This window comes from Anolis sagrei, chromosome 1 (genome assembly GCF_037176765.1).
Source record: "Anolis sagrei isolate rAnoSag1 chromosome 1, rAnoSag1.mat, whole genome shotgun sequence".
Lineage (NCBI taxonomy): Eukaryota > Metazoa > Chordata > Lepidosauria > Squamata > Dactyloidae > Anolis > Anolis sagrei.
Window position 1 is genome coordinate 189,966,600 of NC_090021.1, and position 20,164 is coordinate 189,986,763.

Sequence of the window (20,164 nt, forward strand, 5' to 3'; positions counted from 1 at the left end):
TTCATTTCTCACCACCATTACCCCACCTGAATACTTCAGTGCGTGCAGCCAGGCATGTAGCCGGGGGGGGGGCTCGGGGGGCTTCAGCCCCCCCCCCCCCCGAAATTCTCATGGTGGTTCGCGAAAAGGCCTTACTGGTGCATTATTTAAACTGTTATGTTTATTAATATCATGATTTGATCACCATTCTCAATATATCCCATATGTATGGGGGTATTGGGGTAATGATACAAAAGGTTTGCTAGGCTAGACCCTCTTTCACTCAGACTCAGCCCCCCCCTCCCGAAACTCAGCCCCCCCACAAAACCCCCCCTGAAAATTTTTTAGCCCCCCCCCCCCCCCCCCCCCGAAACGAAATCCTGGCTACGGGCCTGCGTGCAGCATTTATACATCTGAAACAAATAATTTAAAAAACAAAACACAAGTGCAGCCCTTCTGTCTGATTTATGACCTAGAAGACAATACAAAAAGGAAAAGAGTATCAGGAGAGAAGAAAAGCAAATCTAGGAAACAATACCAGAAAGCATTCATTTTATTCACATTTCTAATTACAGTACTTAATAAATCCGGCCTTCAAAACTGCAGTGGTATTATTCCAGAATATAACCCAACACACAATGTAGTCCGGCAATTATTTTTTTAATCTTTTTTTCCTCTTCAGAAACAGAGAAAACAGCTTCATGTGTTAACACTGCAAATGGAACTATTCCTTGAAATAGCTTAATGCAATTTCAAGGGGGAAAACCTCTAAGCAATCAGATTTCATTGTGGTAGATTTGTCCACAAACACTGGGCCTGCTTTAGCAGATATATTTTGCTGCGTGCCATGTTGCCACATCTGGCCATTTCTGATGTTTCAAAACAGGAGAGGTTGGTGGCATTACCTCTTAGTATGACACAACTCTTGGCTGTCCTTCCTGGAGTTGGGTCACAGCATCGTTCTTTCCATGACAGCCACAGGAGAAGCCTTGCTTGAAGGAAGTACACTTTGACCTCTCCCCAGCAATTCCCACCTCATGACACGCTCCTCTGGTCAGTCTCAATCGTACACATGGGAAAAATCTCTCTTCTGCAGATGCTGCTGGCAACTGCTCTCCCTGGAGTGAGGTCCTAGTTCTGTCCTTTTCTAGTCAATAGGGCCAGGAAATTCTCTGAAGGAAGCAGAGATGTAACCTGAAAGAATGGTCTCCTGTGGCATTCACTGACTTCTGTTTAGTCTCATGGTTACCAAGCTATTCCGCCACATGCTGGTTTCCTTGTGCTGTTTTAAAATGACTGGAAAATAAGAAAACAATGAGGAATTGATTGTTGCCCCACTCCTGCTTTATGCTTTTTATATTTTTATGAAGCCATGCATCAAAGTCACCATTAATTTTTTTGTGCCCATTCCATCAGTATGTTGGTGACACCCAGGTCTGTGACATCGTAGCGCATTGAATGAGGGCCTATGAACTGAGTTGGAACATCAAAAACAGAGGCTTTGGATTGGTGGTTCCTAACTCTACAATAAGGGAAGTGACTTGATCTGGATAGGGTTGAACTCCCCCTGAAAATGCAAGTATGTCGCTTATGAGTACTCCTCTTTGACTACTAAATCCCAAGTGGTTTTTCAAACACACTTTTTCAAGCTGTAGTTCTTATTGGATGAAACTAACCTAGCAACAGCAGCTTGCGCACTAGTAATATGTGGTGTAGGACTGCTACAGTGGGCAGTATGGAAGCCAATGCCCCTTGGACATAGCACCTCATTTGTAGATTCAAAGGGGTTTCCACGTAATCAATATTGACATAATTATAGCACAACATCAAAGCTTGGCTGTGCATCCCATGTACATACATTGCATTTATAGATAACTGTGTAGTTAGAGTGGCTGTTCATCCCAGCATAAATTAGTTTGGCTTTTGGCCACTGGAGTCCAAATTCTATTTTGATTTTTACAAAATGATCTGACATTATCCTAAGATATTCAGAATGTAAACATTTTGACAAATATAAACTCCAAGGCTTTACAGACCATTCATTCCCACCCACCTGCATCGCAGCATATAATTGCAAAGACATCTACAACTTTATTTATTCACACATACTTACTTTCCATTCACTTACAACTAATTGGTTAAAGCACCCCTCCTTTTTTAAAGAGCTCTGAATACAGGCAAGAGCTAATCTCTGGCCTGTACCAACTGGAGATAAACCCTTTTCATCATCCCACTGTAGAGAAAAGGAGCTTTTAGCACTGGACTTTTGGAAAGGGAAATGAAGATGATCTGAAGAAGAAATTGGGAGGCCAAAGGGAGGAAATGGAAGCAAGCCAAAGGGGAGGCTGGCTGAACTGCCTTTATGTTAGCATACTCCTCCCCCCTTTCTGTTGACTGGTCCCACAGATAATGTCTTCTTAGAGCAAAAAAAAAAAAATGACTTTTATCCTAGTCTGACTCTCATGTCTTCCAGTGGGAACATAATTCAAATAGGAGTCTAAGCCATCTTTGCTTCTGAAAGGATCAGATTCATTTCCTAATTTACATCAGCTTTGATCCTTTACTGTAGCTTGAATATTTTTGAAGCAACTAAGCTTCACAAGATGAACTGTGACCAATGCAGTGCCAGGGACCAGATACTTGCCTCACTTGGTCCGAAAGTCCCTTGGCGTTTACTGGAGTCCTCTTTAGGCGAAACTAAAAGTTTCATTTCCAATTTCACACCGTTCACTGTCTTGCCATGTAACACTGCGATGGCATCAATAACGCTTGATCCCTCTGCAAACATTGCGAAAGCTGTGTTTTCCCCAGGGATAAAGTGAATCTTTATAAAATGTCCAAACCGGCTGAAATAAAACAGCAGAAAAGAAATATATATATAAAAATTAAAGATGAAAAACAGAAGAGCATGATGTTTCTTGTTTTGTGCATATATCTCTGGGTGCCTAACAGATGTTCCATGCATTTGAGGAAGGAAAATCTGCTTAAGACACACTCTGAGATGTCACCAGATTAATTCTTGATGTTATTACGACACTCTTGAAAAAACTGTTGTATTTTGATAAGCTTTTATAATAGCTAATTGTAAATAACTGTATGAGCTCTAAGCTTCAAAACACTGATTCTAGAGGATGCCCTGAAGTTATTACTACTGTCATAACTATGCTTACACCTATTTTATAATGGCAGAAAGCATCTCTATTTTCCTTCCCATAAGTAAGCACATTCTTACAGCATTAGACCTTAAATAACAATTTGTTACTCAGATGCAACAACAAAAGTAGCTTTAAAAGTTTGTGTTTTTTCAAAATCTCAGCAAGCCTTGCCTTAATATATCCTCCAAGATGTCTTCAGGTAAAGGGTGAGGATTAAATGTGATGTAAAGCCTTTCCTGCACAGGAGAGTCACAGGGAGCTTTCTTTTTGCTTGGAGGAAGCTCAGCATCTGTTTGGAGACGACTGTAAGAACTCTGGGGGGAAAGGGGGAATCATTTTAAATCCTTTGGGCTGTACATTATAAACAGCAATCTCATGCTTTAGCATATTAGTGGAAGCTGTAGGTATCACGAGGAGGAGAAAAAGGGGAAACTTTTGCCAACCATGTGGCAAAAGCCTGCCTCTGGAAGCATCCCAGTTTAGGATGGAGAAGACCAAGTTCACAAATGTTGGGCTACTGAGCTTTTTGCAATGTCTCAACATTTGGAAACTTGGTCTTCTTCATTCTAAACTTTACTGTGTAAGGAATCAACATTTCTGACACCAATTGGAAACCATTTAGATAAACAGATGCTACTTGTAATCTCTGGTAAATCAAACTATTCTGGCAGCAAAGCACGCTGAGGTAAAAGGATAATGGGCAAATGCAATGAGAACCAAAGGTTTCCTCATTCATTGCATAAATAAATGTTAAGAGAGTGGCATTATGCATTTTAAAGAATTTACAACGTTTGCAAAGGAAGTCATCAAAACTACTTACAGCAGACCCCTAAAGATGAAATGATGAACTATTACGTACCGTGGAAGGCTTCCGTTTCACTGCTGATCTGATAAGGCTATAAAACAGATTGAGATCTTTTTATAGCAAAAGCAGTATTCTATAGTCTAACACAATTCTATTAATTGTAGGGAGAGAAGTTTGATACACATGGTGAATACTCAAGGATAATAAAGGAAAGGTAAACGTTTCCCCTTGACATTAAGTCTAGTCAAGTCCAACTCTGGGGGGTGGTGCTCATCTCCATTTCCAAACTGAAGAGCTGGTGTTGTCCGTAGACACCTCCAAGGTCATGTGGCTAGCATGACTGCATGGAGCGCTGCTAACTTCCCACCAAAATGGTACCTATTGATCTACTCACACTTGCATGTTGTCAAACTGCTAGGTTGGCAGAAGCTAGGACTAACAATGGGAGCTAATCCCATCCTTCCGAACAGCAAGTTCTGCAGCTTAGCAGTTCAACCCGTTGTGCCACTGCAACCCCTTTCAAGGATAATTATAAGCCAAATACAGCCATAATCAGTTTCAATAGGAATTTCAGTAAGATTGCCAAGCACTTACTCATCTCCCATCCAAGTATCAAATTTACAAATACTTAACTTTGGCAATCCCCCCCCCCCCCCCCCGGCCAGTATTACCATCCTTAAGATACAATGTACTTACTTTTTTTGAACTGTTCCTTCTTCAATGAATGTGACAATCAGCCAGTTCCCAAAAGGGTATTCAAAACCATGGAGTTTATGTTTGGCATAGATAGCTGATGCAGCATTATTGTACTGAACCACCGCATATACTATGAACAAACAGCATCTCGTTAAGTAGAGTCGAGTTTTAAGTTTGATCTGGCAACAACATACTTGCTAAAATTTACAGGGCAGTTCCAAATATGATGCTATTTTTGACAATTACTAATTTGGAGTGAGAAGGGCAGCATATTTACAGCATAAATGTCGTAAATAAATAAATATTGCATATTTTTACATACAAAACTTGACACGTAAAAACAAAATTGAGAACATAATATATGGCCTTCCAAATTCTGACAAGGGGCTCATGAAGAAAGACACAGCAAAATAGGCAGCTACACTTCCAATTGTCATTCAAAACTAGAAGAGATCAATTGGATCGTCGGGCTCCATACATAGAAGCAAAAGAGTAACGTTTCCAAATGAAGACTTAAAAGTTTCTTTCAAAGACATGTACTTAAGATGCTCTATCATCTAAAAACAAATTTAGCAGAGTAAAATATCTGGCATTTCTACAGAGGCAGTTGCAAGAGTATATAAACAGTATATAATATTGCTGTCACCTCAAAGTAAATTATTCTATGCATATGCTTGTGGGCAAAATCCTGTGCCTCTTTGTACTGGATCTTTTTTTCTCTCTAAATTGCTGAATTAGATGCTCCATATTTCTCTTGGAAGTTACTACATTACCTCGGTTACTGTAAAGACCGTGGGACATTTCACAATACTCCATTCCTGGGATGAGATTTAAGAGGCTGACTAGTTGCTGTTGTTCAAATGGGAATTCTGATACTACCAATAAGCTCCTGGAAACAGAGCCTGAGCTTCTGGTTTCACTCTTTTCCTCACTTGCAATGTCTGGTGGTTCCACTAAACGAAAATAGTATAGAGACACCAATGAACACCAAAAAAATGATTGGACTGTACAGATTTTATTCAAAAGAGAAACAGACAATGTGTTTTTAGATTAATGATTCGTTCAAGTGGCGGCATGGTCTCTGCTCTATTGTAAGACATATTGATACTGAGGTCACAATTTGAACTCGGCTTATACTATCCAACTATAGTGAGCAAGTTCTTCTCCTGTACTCTAAGAGGGCTTGTTTCCTCTCTTGCATCACCCACATACACTTTGTATGCAGAGGATTTAGTAGTTTTCTTGGAAGACCAAATTTAGAAATTGATATGATACTTCATTTACTCATTTGTGCATATCCAGTACTGTAATTATGATGGTGATTATGCTTATTTATACCCAGCTTTTTCTCTCTATAAAAGAGACTCAAAGCGGCTTACATTAAAAGCATTCCAATTCAACTTAAACTCCACAAATATACAAACATTAAAACAAGATTAAACATCACTGATACTCAAACATTCAGTTAAAATCCATTAAACTACTTTAAAATGTATTTAAAACTAAAAACCACAGCACCCCCTGATTTGATTTTTAAAACCTTATTTAAAAGCCTGCCTGGATAAAAAGGGTTGAGCCTGTTGCCGGAAGGACAGCAAGGAGGGGGTCATTTTGGCTTCCCTGGGAAGGCAGGAGCTCCAGAGTCATGGGGCTGCCACCAAAAAGGCCTACTCTCTCGTTCCCACCAACTGAGCTTGAGATGGAGGTGGGAACAAGATAAGGGCCTCTCCTGAAGATCTCAGGGCCCGGGCAGGTTTGTAAAAGGAGATGTGGTCAGCCAAATAGCCTGGACCTGAACTGTCTAGGGCAGGGGTCCTCAAACTTGCCCTGGTGAAGGGAGTTGGACTGGATGGCCTTAAGGCAGCATTTCTCAACCTGGGAAGTCTAGACCCTTGGCGAGGGGGGGGGGGAGGGGTCACCAGGGGGGTGTCAGAAGGGTCACTAAAGACCACCAGAAAACACAGAATTTTCTGTTGGTCATGGGGGTTTTGTGTCGGATGTTTGGCCCAATTCCATCGTTGGTGAGGTTCGGAATGCTATTTGATTGTAGGTGAACTATACATCCTAGTAACTACAACTTCCAAATGTCAAGGTCTATTTTCCCCAAACTCTATCTGTGTTCACATTTGGGCATATTGAGTATTCCTGTCAAGTTTGGTCCAGATCCATCATTGTTTGAGTCCACAGTGTTTTCTGAATGGAGGTGAACTACAATTCCAAAATTCAAGGTCAATGCCCACCAAACCCTTCCAGTATTTTCTGTTGGTCATGGGAGTTCTGTGTGCCAAGTTTGGTTCTATTCCATTGTTGCTGGAGTTCAGAATGCTCTTTGATTATAGGTGAACTATAAATCCCAGCAACTACAACTCCCAAATGACAAAATAATAATTTTCTGAGTGATGGTCACTCCTTGTGTAGTGAGACATTTTGTTGCCAACTTGGTGTGATTTCGTTCACTGATTCTTTTATTTTTAAGGTACTCATTATGCACAGAGCATTTTTATATATATAGATGGAAAAGACACTTAAAAACAATACAATAATTAAAATGAAGAACAATTTTAACAAGTATAAACTTAGTAGTATTTCAATGAGAAGTGTGGGCCTACTTTTGGCTGATGAGATAGGATTATTGTTGTTATTGTTGTGTGCTTTCAAGTCGTTTCAGACTTAGGTTGACCCTGAGCAAGGGCCGGGTAAATGACCTTAGAGGGCCGCATCCGGCCCCCGGGCCTTAGTTTTGAAAGCACATAACAACAACAATTCTATCTCATCAGCCAAAAGTAGACCCACAATTCCCATTGAAATACTAATAATTTTATATTTGTTAAAACTGTTCTTCATTTTAAATATCGTATTGTTTTTAAGTGTTTTTTTGCACGACAAATGAGATATGTGCAGTGTGCATAGGAATTCATTCATGTTTTTTTTTCCAAATTATAATCTGGCCCTCCAACAGTTTGGGGGACTGTGACCTGGCCCTCTGTTTAAAAAGTTTGAGGATCCCTGGTGTAGAATCAAAGCCTACATAGCCAGGTTTAGCTTTAAAATGTTCAGCTTACCTGAAGTCAATATGCTGATCTCTTCTATTCTGTGGTGCTCTGTTTCCTGGTCCGTATAGGAGTAATGCATACTTGATTCAGGTAACTTGGCCACAGGCTCAGACATAAGGGTCCTATAATCCATGCTGTCGTCATAGTATTTGTATGCATGGTATTCAGGTGCCTTGTTTGCAAACTCGGGTGTGGTGCTGTAACCTGAAGCCAACAAACAATTGGACCAAAATTTTTACCATATGTCTTTCAATTCAATTTCATATATTACTTTCACCTTATATCTCAGTCCGCTCTGAAACTCTTAAAGTGCAGCAACAAAGTCCATATAATAATCATTTAAAACTTTATTACAACATATCTAAAACAATGACATACCGTATACAATGACATACCTAAAACATACCGTATACCATGCAGCTATGGACAAGTCTACATATGGACCACCAAAGCAGCACCAAACACGAATCAAGGAACATGAAAGGCACTGCAGACTACTTCAACCAGAGAAGTCAGCCATAGCAGAGCACCTGTTGAACCAACCTGGACACTGCATATTATTTGAGAACACAGAAATACTGGACCACTCTCACAACCACCATGACAGACACAGAGAAGCCACTGAAATACACAAGCATGTGGACAATTTCAACAGAAAGGAGGAAACCATGAAAATTGAACAAAATCTGGCTACCAGTATTAAAATAAAATTACAACAGCACAACAACAGAGAGGAAACAAACAAGGACATCTAATCACCTCTCAACAAAAGTTTGCTGTAGGCACTGTCAGGCCATTATATGCTAATCAAGGTGGTCAGTTGAAACATTCACACCTAGCTCCAGCAGACAAGAGTCCTTTGTCTCACCCTGGTCATTCCAGAGATATATAAACCAACTTTCCTAGTTCCAATAGACCTCATTACCTCTGAGGATGCTTGCCATAGATGCAGGTGAAACGTCAGGAGAAATGCCTCTAGAACATGGCCATATAGCCCGAAAAAACCGACAACAACCCAATGAGATTGACCTCTTGTACTATATGGATGTTCTCTGTTTTGCAGTACCCACATAGAATTTGTGTATACTAGAGTCAGGTGACTTTGCCTGCAAAACATGGTCTATATGTTCAAATCTAAAATCACAAATTCATTACCTACTTCTCATTTGCATTCAGTCTTGCAGAAAACCGTGCCCCTGATCTCGGAATCTTCTTTTAGCCTTCATAAGCAAGGCAAGTAAGGATTTCATCAAAATTACCCATGTATATAGAGCACAACCTGCAGGCTAAAATTTCCCTAAAAACAGTACTATTTATTTATTTCAAACATATGTACCCCGCCCTTCTCAAACCCCGGAGGAGGACTCAGAGCTGCTTAAAGCCGGCAGCAATTCGATACCTCCACATACAAAACATAGTAAAACACAACAATTACATAATAAGTAAAAACATTAGATTAAAATTAAATTAAAATCCATTTTAAATAGTATTCACTGTTATCCATATAGAAATCCGAAATTCTACTACATACCGAAAGGAACAAAGTCACGACCTTGTACTTCACTGCTCTCTTTTCTTGGTTCAGAAGTTCCAGGGGACATTGCTTTAGCCTCAGCCCAAATGTCTTTGTGACCTGGAGCCAAGAATGGTAGAAATCAACATATGTTTCAAATCCCTGGCTTGTTCTTTCTTATAGACTAATGTGCACCACATATTTTTATTTCCAAGGTCATAAAATGTAGTGCTTGAAAAGACTTATTGGATGAAAATGACAAAACCAACTCAAAACACTCTTAAGTTGGGACACTCTTAAGTTCCGCTATACAGTGACAAGGGAAGCATCTATGTCTCTCCAACAAGACTGCGTTTTTAATTGCTAGAACTTCTATTCATAAGAGGAACAAAGGACTCTCTCATCCTCCATTAGGTTATTTTATGAGTAAAAAGCATCTGAAGGTTTGTTTTTTAAAACAAACACTGCCTTTTAATCTGGGGATGGGGCTGATATCCAAGGAAGTGTAACAGACCTTGACATTATACTGAGGCTATATACAGGTAAACCTAAAACTACAGAGAATTCTACTTAATTACCTTGATAAAAGTGAAGGTAAACTATTTTAAAGGAGAAAATAATGTGTTGCACTTTTATCGCACTCTTGTATTGCTATGGCTACTCGGGATGCCTTTAAAACTCTGTGTATTCAGTATCTAGACTGCATGTACCAATAGACCCATATACAATTTAAAGCAACATGACATAAAAGTTAAGATGCAGCTGCAAAAAATGAAATTTTACTCACCGAACATTTTGTGGATGGGGTATGAAGATGCTATTGGGATGCTGTCCTCTGAAGTCTCACGTGTATCTTTAAATATGCCTCAGGAGCATTTCTGTGAAGGATGCATATCACAGTAAGTTGTCGAACCTCATTATTTCAGGTGCTTCCAGTAGTCTGCTTTCACCTACATTGAAAATAAACCAAAAATAAACCAAAAAGGATGTTATCTTAATTCAATAGCAAGGTTCAGTTACCTGGGGACACTGGGGACACTGAAATGACAATGAGGCCAATATGTTCTGCACTTCTAGAACATATCTGTACTGCAAAATTAATGCAGTTTCCTACTATCTTAACTGACATGACTTAACACTATAGAATCATGGAAGCTGTAGTTTTGCATTCTCTTCCAAAGAGAGCTGGTACCCCGCCAAACTACAACTCCCAGTTTTTTTCATAGCTGAACTGAGATTCAATAATAATAATAATAATAATAATAATAATAAGACTTTATTTGTAACCCGCCCTATCTCCCTGAGGGGACTCAGGGCATTTTCCAATAAAAGCAGCAAACATTCAATGTCATAATAAAACAAACAAACAACAAATCCATCAACACAGTAAATTACACCGTGTCCCGTGCCGGTACTAATTTGTCTTTTGATGCACTTATCTCATCCCTCAGTGGTGATTAACCTTATAGTTTATCCCACCTGAGTCTTCCACTAGACACAGCATTTCACTTATCTATCTCATCCAGGGTTTTACAATTTTACCATTTGCATTTGGCCCAGCTCGATTATGTTATTGTTATTATTTTTATTGTTTTATTCTTTTACTGTTAACCATTTTATTTGATGTTATTGTCTGTTTGGATGTATTTTATTTTGTCATATTGTAATTACTTGGGCTTGGCCTCATGTTAGCTGCACCGAGTCCCTTCAGGGAGATGGTGGCAGGATAAATAAAGTTTATTATTTTTTATTATTTATGTATATATTTATTTTGGACATTTATATCCCGTCCTATCTTGACCTCCGCAGAGGGACTCAGGGCAGCTAACAAACTGGCACCTCATGGTGCCCACAACCAAAAACATAAATATACAATTTCAATAACAATATAGCAATAAAACAATATAAAACAGTATAAAAACAATCAAGAATCAACAGTCGCCAATTTAAGTCATTGTCCAAGGAGCTGTCAGTCAGTTCCATAAAAGCCATCACGTCAGCAGGTCAACCTAATCTACAAAGGCCGAATGCCATAGCCAGAATTTTGTTTCCGAAAGGTCAAGAGGGATGCAGCAGATCTAATTTCATTACTATTAATATAAACTTATAATAACTAACCAAAAATAACCAAAAAGAACTAAAATACACATAACATACACAAACATTTACCATCATAATAAATACTGAGCAGCTAACTGAGCAGATTCAACTCCTGTTCTCCAGAGTTGTGGTTCAATAGATGCTGAATCCTGGCTCCATAAAGACTCTTCTCTTGAGGACAAAGACAGGAAGAGAGACAGCCTGATTGAAATTAGTAGGGAAGCTGCCTAAACACCATCATTCAATATAGCCTTTGCCTTAAATATAGATGTGTGCTTTTATTTGAAAAGGAAGGATGGAACTCTGCTGTACTATATACTGTAGAGCAGGCCTGGGCAAACTTCAGCCCTCCAGGTGTATGGACTTCAACTCTATAACCATTCCTAACAACCAGTAAGCTGGCTGGGATTTCTGAGAATTGAAATCCAAAATACCTAGAGGGCAGAAGTTTTCCCAGGTCTGCTATAGACTAAAGCAACTGGAACTCAAACAACCAGAATTCTCAAGCAACTGGCAAAAAAAAGGGAAGAAGCAAAACTTTTAATTTTAATGAAGCGGCTTTATAATACAGTAGAACAGTGTTACATTAAGTTAAGTTTGTCTTAAATCTGCTTTTATTTCCTATATTTCAATTTCAACATTGAGTTCAAGTCAATACAGAGTTTATGGTTTGGTATAGTATGGGGTATAGTATTAGTAAAGTAAAGGTTTCCCTTGACATTTAGTCTAGTTATGTCCAACTCTGGGGTGGTGCTCATCTCCATTTCTGAGCCGAAGAGTCAGCGTTGTCCATAGACATCTCCAAAGTCATGTGGCCAGCATGACTACATGGAGCGCTGTTACCTTCCTGCTGGAGCGGTACCTATTGATCTACACACGTTTTCGAACTACTAGGTTGGCAGGAGCTGGGGCTAACAGCAGAAGCTCGCCCTGCTCCCCAGATTCGAACCGCCAAGCTTTTAGGTCATTAAGTTCAGCAGCTGAGCAGTTTAACCTGCTGCATCACCAAGGGTATAGTATTAGCTAGACCTAATTTAAACAGTCATTCTTAAGCAACCAGAAACTACATTGATCCAGTACCTACCAATCCCCATGGGTTTACTGGAGTGGTTCTCAACCTTCCTAATGCCACGACCCCTTAATACACTTTATTTATTTATTTATTTATTATAGTTTCTCATGTTGTGATGACCCCAAATCATAAAATTATTTTCATTGCTACTCCATTACTGTAATTTTGCTACTGTTATGAATTGTCATGTAAATATCAGATATGCAGGATGTATTTTCATTCACTGGACCAAATTTGGCACAAATACTCAACACGCCCAAATCTCAATACTGGTGGGTGGGGGTTGATTTTGTCTTTTGGGAGTTGTAGTTGCTGTGATTTCTGGGTTTGTTTTTTTTTACAGTTTTATAATATTGTGTTCTATTGATATTGTTATTATCTGAATCCGGAATTGAATTATTGCCATAGTTTGCGAGCTGCCCTGAGTCCCCATGTTAGATGAGAAGGGTGGGGTAAAAGTACAGTAAATAAATTAAATAATAAATATTTATAGTTAACCTACAAAGAGCATCCTGAACTCCAGCAACAATGGAATTGAACCAAACTTGGCACACAGAACTCCCATGGCCAACCGAAAATACTGGAAGGGTTTGGTGGGCAGTGGACTTGAGTTTGGGAGTTGTAGTTCACCTACATCCAGAGAGCGCTGTGGACTCAAACAATGATAGATCTGGAGCAAACTTGGCATGAAAACTTAACATACCCAAACGTGAACACTGGTGGAGTTTAGGGAGAATAGACCTTGACATTTGGAAGTTGTGGTTGCTGGGATTTATAGTTCACCTACAATCAAAGAGCATTCTTTGATTGGAACTTCAGCATGACCAGATAAACACAAATTGGAATATAAACATGGAACGGCTAAGACGATATAAATGGATGAGGAATGGAACATGAAGACATAGTTTTATATTTTATTGGGTTTTTGGTTTTGTTTTGGGTTTTTTTTTTTTTTTTTGCTTTTATGGTTTTTTACATGCATTATGATGTGATTTAATTATTTTTGATTGATGTATGTATTTATATATGGCACGGGTCCTCAAACCTTTTAAACAGAGGGCCAGGTCACAGACCCTCAAACTGTTGGGAGGGCCGGATCAGAATTTGAAAAAACCATGAATGAATTCCTATGCACACTGCACAGATCCTATTTGTAGTGCAAAAGACACGTAAAATAATACAATAATTAAAATTAAGACCAATTTAAACAAATATAAACTTATTAGTATTTCAATGGGAAGTGTGGGCCTGCTTTTGGCTGATGAGATAGGATTGTTGTTGTTGTTGTTGTTGTGTGCTTTCAAGTCATTTCAGACTTAGGTTGACCCTGAGCAAGGGTCGGGTAAATGACCTTGGAGGGCCGCATCTGGCCCCTGGGCCTTAGTTTGAGGACCCCTGATATATGACATCTAATTGTTGCCAATTTGTACGCTGCCCTGAGTCGCCTTTGGGCTGAAATGGGCGGGATAAAAGTGAAGTAAATAAATAAATTCTGAACTCCACCAACAATGGAATTGAACCATATTTGGCACGCAGAACTCCCATGACCAACAGAAAATACTGGAAGGGTTTGGTGGGATTGGACTTGAGTTTTTGGAGTTGTAGTTCACCTATATCCATAGAGTGCTGTGGACTCAAACAATGATAGATCTGGACCAAACTTGGCACGAATCCTCAATATGACCAAATGTGAACACTGGGGGAGTTTGGGAAATATAGACTTGACATTTGGGAGTTGTAGTTGCTGGGATTTATAGTTCACTCACAATCAAAGAGCATTCTAAACCCCACCAGAAATAGAATTGGGCCAAACTTTCCACACAGAACCCCCATCACCAACATGTTTTCTGATGGTTTTTGGCGACCCCCCCCCCCTCTTCAGAGGTCCCAACCCCGAGATTGAGAAACACTGGTTTACTGAGCGCCTACTGTGTATTCAAAGCGAAGTACAGCAAGTCCCTGAGTTACAAACACCTGACTTACAAACGATTCACAGTTAAGGACGGGGATGAGACAACAGGAAGTGAGAGAAATCTACCTCTAGACAGGGGAATTCACGCCTGAAAGGGTTATCCTGTGGGAAAGCTGTGTCCCCAATCCTTGTTTCCACAACAAACCAATTTCTCAAAATCCAGGACAGAAAGTGAAGTGAAATCTTCTGAACAGGGACACAGGCAGCAAAACAAACACCACCAGGCTGTTAACCCTTCTCTTATGTTATCCAAAGCTAAAAATACATAACCGAGGGCCTCTGGCCAGCCTGGCAGGCAGAGGACCGGCCCCAGGAACTCCCAACACACCGATGGCAACCTCACCGTCATCTCTGGAAGGCCAGAGGCCGCGCAACACCGGAGACCACTCTTGGCCACGCCCTCCGCACGAGGAAACGGAAGTTCCCGCTCTTGCCGCCCCCGCCTTTCGGCGACTGCCGCTCTTGCCGCACAGCGCCCCCTGGGAAGGAGGCTAAGAAGCGCGCCACTTTGACTGCTATCTGGGTAGTGCTATGGGTCGCGGGAGTTGCCCTTTGAGGCCCCAGCCTTCCCGGGCAGAGAAGGCTAAAAAAACTGGGACACTCTGACCCAGTGTGTGGTGGAGGCTCCCTCTTTGGAAGCATTTCAACTGAGGCTGGATGGCCATCTGTCAGGGGTGCTTTGAATGCAATATTCCTGCATCTTGGCAGGGGGTTGGACTGGATGGCCCATGAGGTCTCTTCCAACTCTAGGATTCTATGAACTAGAGCTCCCCAGACTTTACAGTCTCGGCCCTGTAGGGCTTGTTCTCCAGACCCTTGATCATTTTAGTCGCCCTCCTCTGGACACATTTCAGCTTGTCAATATCTCTCTGAGACATCTCCAGCTCATCCCGTTTGGGTATCAGCCAGCACGTCAACGACTTAAAGCTAGAAATAGTTTTCTAAGATCTAGAGACACTCGCTGGAACACCTCAGCAAGTGAGAGTCCAAAAGTGGCAGGCTCAAACCCAGAACTTCAACCAATGGCTGATACCAAATGAGAGACTCCCCCCTGGGCACACAGAGGAGTGGGCGACTGAACAGACTGCGCTCTGGCACCATGAGATGCAGAGCCAACTTTCAGAAATGGGGCTACAAAGTGGAATCCTCAATATGCAAATGTGGAGAAGAGCAAACCACTGACCACCTGCTGCAATGCAACCTGAGCCCAGCCACATGCACAATGGGGGACCTTCTTGCAGCAACACCAGAGGCACTCCAAGTGGCCAGATACTGGTCAAAGGACATTTAATCAACTACCAAACTCAAAAATGTTGTATTTTGTCTGTTTGTTTGCTTTGTTCTGTTAGAAATGTAATATAATTGACTGGTTGCCCTGACACGACAAATAAATAAATAAGTAAATATCTCTTCAATTGTGGTGCCCAGAATTGGACACAATATTCAAATTTGCAAAAGTTAGAACCACAAATGTGGAGGGTGCATTGTATTTGCACTGAAACATCAGACCAGTGTGCCAACATGACATTGTGTTTTCTCACAATGCAGTAGCATATGGCAGGGAAGAGGGACATGCAAACCGCCATGTTGTTGGATGGTACCTCCCAGCATTCCTCACCATCAACTATGCAGCCCTATAACTTCCAGGGGGCCATATTTATCCATACCTGCTTTAGACTTTGAGGATTCCAAGGAAGTCAAACTACCGCTCTATTCTGCCTTGGTTAGACCACACCTGGAATATTGTGTCCAATTCTGGGCACCACAAATGAAGGGAGATGTTGACAAACTGGAATGTGTCCAGAGGAAGGCGACTAAATGATCAAGGGTCTGGAAAACAAGCCCTATGAGGAGCAGCTTAAAGAGCTGGACATGTTTAGCCTAAAGAAGAGAAGGCTGAGAGGAGACATGATGATAGCCATGTATAAATACGTGAGAGGAAGTCATAGAGAGGAGGGAACGAACTTGTTTTCTGCTGTCCTGGAGACCAGGACACAGAACAACGGCTTCAAACTACAAGAAAGGAGGTTCCACCTGAACATTAGGAAGAACTTCCTGACTGTGTGAGCTGTTCAGCAGTGGAACTCTCTGCCCCCGAGTGTGGTGAAGCTCCTTCTTTGGAAGCTTTTAAACAGAGGCTGGATGGCCATCTTTCGGGGTGGCTTTGAATGCAATTTTCCTGCTTCTTGGCAGGGGGTTAGACTGGATGGCCCATGACATCTCTTCCAACTCTATGATTCTATGGTATTGACCCAAAGAAGTCCCATCTACAGTTTATATCAGGCATGGACAAACTTTGGCCCTCCAGTTGTTTTGGACTTCAACTCCCACAATTCCTTACAGCCTATTAGCTGTTAGGAATTGTGAGAGTTGAAGTCCAAAACAACTGGAGGGTCAAAGTTTGCCCATGCTTGTAGATGCACCCAAGGTAAGAAAAGGAGCATGTTCTTGCCTTTTTTCTAGCTGAGCAGGAGTTGGGATGAAGGAAGAGGAAAACGATAATCATTTATTTATATAGTATTTATTTATTCTGTCAGATGCAAATTGAGAATACAGTCATAATGTATGAAAAAACACAAAGTTAAAAACTTAGCATTATACTAAATTTCCTTTGACCGCTTGGAGTGCATCTGGTGTCACTGTGAGAAGGTCCTCCATTGTGCATGTGGCGGGGCTCAGACTGCATTGTAATAGATGGTCTGGTTTGCTCTTCTCCACACTCGCATGTCGTGGACTCCACTTCGTAGCCCCATTTCTTAAGGTTGGCGCTGCATCTCACCTGTTCAGCACCTTCTAAGTCGGCCAGTCTTCTGTGTGCCCAGGAGGGAGTCTCTCATTTGGTATCAGCCAAGGATTGAGGTTCCAGGTTCTTACCTGCCACTTTTGGACTCTCGTTTGCTGAGGTGTTCCTGCAAGTATCCCTGTAGATCTTAGGAAGCTGTTTCTTGATTTAAGGCAATGGCATGCTGGCTGACAGAGGATGGGACGAAGATGGCAATGCCTTTGTCCTTTCTTTGCTGCCTGCTACTTCCTGACAGGTATCAGATGGTGCAATACCAGCTAAACAGTGTAATTTCTCCAGTGGTGTAGGGCATATCCTGTGATAATGCGGCATGTCTCATTAAAAGCCACATCCACTGTTTTAACATGGTGATACATGTTCTACATTGGGCATGCATATTCAGCAGCAGAATAGCAAAGAGCAAAGGCAGATATCTTTACATGGTGCCATCACTGTGCATGTCTCTTTACAAGCCAAAGGACCACAAAACACTTCCCTGACCTCTCCAGGTTTACAATCTAATTAAACAGGACGTACAAGGAAAATAATGGAAAACTGGAAAGAGATAGTCCAGCGTTGTCTTCTTCTCTGCCTCGGAGGCCACAGAACCCTTCCAGATGCAAATTTTGTGTTCTTTCTTCATGGAGTTTCCAAGCCTATGAGGTCCTTTTCCAACGGATCCTGTTTTTCCTGAATTTTCTTTCCATAACATAAAAGGGAGGTGCAGTGATTTGAATGCAGGACTCAGTCTCTAGGAGAACAGGGTCCGAAAACTGCTGGAAACTCACTGGGTGAACTTGGGCAAGTCACACTTTCTCTGCCTTAGAGAAAGGCAATGACAGAACCTTCCAAACTCCACGTCAAGGAAGCCTCACAGCCAGTTTGCTTTGAGTTGGAAAGACTGGGAAGAACACAAAAATTACTGTATATTAAATGACATAACTTTGCAATGAGGGCACCACGTTTCTTGACAGTAGCCGGGCCTCTGGGGTTTGGGGGATAATACGAGGCCTTCCCAAGTCTTAGCTTGATGTAGCAAAGGCTGGACTTGGAGAGCTCCATACTGATGAATTAAAGCCCCACTCTTCCACTTTAGGGCTTAGAGCAGGGTATCTTAAACTACAGGTCCCAGCCCCAAATGGGGCCCCCTTAGCTCAAATTGGAGTCACAGAAAGTTTGGCAGTAGTAAAAGATTTCTGAAAGGCACGTATTTACACCAATCTGTTAGTAACAACATGTAGTGTTTACTTACAGTGGATTCTAGCAAATTCTTCAGCTATACTTCATAAAAAGGAAAAGTTTAGCAAGCCTTACAAAATATGATTTATTATTTGTAAATGTTTGGGTTTTATTCTTGTTTTTTATATACCTGGGGTCATCTAAAAACCTCAGGTGGAAAGGGGTCACAAGTGGGAAAAGCAGAAGCCCTGGCATAGAGAGCCAGAACAACACAGAATATTTGCTTGCAATCAGGCAACTCTTCTCCCACACATTTGTTCCCTCTCTAGTTTTGAGTAGGGATACCAAGATGCTCATTTATAAAGCTATTGTCCTCCCAATCTTGTTATAAGCCTGTGAAGCATGGACATCAATCTCAATTTCTGGAACAATTCCATCAGCGTTGCCCCCCGTAAAATCCTGCCAATCTCTTGAGAAGAGAGGCAGCATGCTGGAAGAAATAAAGACCACCAACATTGCAGCGAGGCTCAGGATCCGGTGAAAAAGGACCTCAGAGGCCATCAATTCTGCTGGACATTGTCTGCCCTGTTGTTCGAACACCCAATCACTGTCTCCCAAAGCAATTATTGTACTTTCAACTCAAGAATGAAAAATGGAATGTTGGGACAGGAAAAGAGATTTTAATGTGGGCTTAAAGCTAACCTTAAAAACTGTGGCATAGGCACCGCGAACTAGGAATCCCCAGCCCTTGAGTGATCTAACTGGAGGTCAGCTGTCACCAACAGTGCTGTAAAATTCAAAGAGGCACTAATGGAAGGCGAAAGGGAGAAACATATAAAGAGGAAGGTGTGTCAAGTCAGGATTGCCTTCCATCTGGAAAACTCTTCACTGTGAAAAACATGCAAATCTGGAATAAGTCTCTACAGTCACTTACGGACCCACCACCAAAACCCTACACTTGGATGGCAATCATACTCGGCTGCGAGTGATAGCCTATGACGATGTTTGAGTGGCTTTTAGCATTGGATTGAACTGGTCTGTGACGGGAGAGTCAGAAGAAAGAGCTGAGTGAGAAAAAGACAAGCCATCTCATTATTATTTAACTGGCATATAAACCAAAGCTCAAGGTAAGCATTCCTAACACAGTATGCAAAATTTAAAACATTTATTTTTTAAAAAACATAAAAGTAACAAAACCACACAGTGGCACTCTGACCCATAGCACTTACTTACTGATTTAGGCGATCCCTCGTTGTTCAAGGAAGATTGTCCTCCAAGTGCAGTGTCCTGGAGGTGGGTACATAGGTGACTGGATCTCTATTCTTGACCTGCATGTTCTCCTGCAGTGATGGCATCGGTTTCTAGGTGGAAGGCAGTCCTGGTCAGGGTTGGCTTGACACACCTTCCTCTTGGCACATTTCTTTCTTTCACCCTCCATTCGTACCTTTTCAAATTCTACAGCACAGGTTAAATAGGTTGCCATCTGTCCGATAGATGATTTCCTCTCCTGTGGGAAGCTTCCCATCAACAAGATGAACTATCATAGCGATGAAGATGGAAAATAAGGTTGGGGCAATAACACATCCCTCTTTGACACCTGATTCCACCTTAAATGGGTCACTTTGAGAGCCACTGCTGTCCAAGACTGTTGTCATCACGTCATTGTGGAGGAGCCTCACGATGTTCACAAATTTGTCAGAGCACCCGATTTTTTGAAGGATGGCCCAGAGAGCACTGCGATTCACTGTGTCTAATGCCTTTGCAAGGTCAATGAATGTGATGTACAGAAGTTGATATTGTTCCCTGCATTTTTCCTGAAGCTGTCTTGCAGTGAGGATCATGTGCACTGTTCCTCTGG

General features: G+C 41.3%; 2 protein-coding genes across 3 annotated transcripts in view; both read right to left on the reverse strand.

Moving 5' to 3' along the window:
* The window catches only part of LOC132767826 (uncharacterized), a 112,829-nt gene that overhangs the window by 47,975 nt on the left and 44,690 nt on the right, over positions 1-20,164 (reverse strand). The window lies entirely within an intron of this gene.
* Positions 515-14,767, reverse strand: LOC132777354 (RNA-binding protein 45-like). Of its 2 annotated transcripts, none has more exons than XM_060779718.2 (10): positions 14,689-14,767; positions 9,989-10,079; positions 9,220-9,321; positions 7,698-7,892; positions 5,409-5,588; positions 4,636-4,765; positions 3,994-4,030; positions 3,306-3,448; positions 2,624-2,825; positions 515-1,275 (listed from the first exon to the last, which is right to left on the reverse strand). In XM_060779718.2, exons 2-10 carry the CDS (start codon positions 9,993-9,995, stop codon positions 1,267-1,269), a joined length of 1,005 nt encoding a protein of 334 aa, XP_060635701.2. In that variant the 5' UTR covers positions 9,996-10,079; positions 14,689-14,767; the 3' UTR covers positions 515-1,266. The 2 variants fall into 2 exon arrangements, with proteins under 2 accessions (XP_060635701.2, XP_060635696.2); XM_060779713.2 differs by having other exon boundaries at positions 9,989-10,151; positions 14,689-14,764.

What these genes read in the sequence shown, in the direction of transcription:
- LOC132777354 (XM_060779718.2), bottom strand. An exon ending in GATCAGCATATTGACTTCAG is followed by an intron (nt 5,589 to 7,697) that starts GTAAGCTGAACA and finishes ATTTTCGTTTAG; the next exon opens with TGGAACCACCAGACATTGCA. An exon ending in CGGTCTTTACAGTAACCGAG is followed by an intron (nt 4,766 to 5,408) that starts GTAATGTAGTAA and finishes GTTTGTTCATAG; the next exon opens with TATATGCGGTGGTTCAGTAC.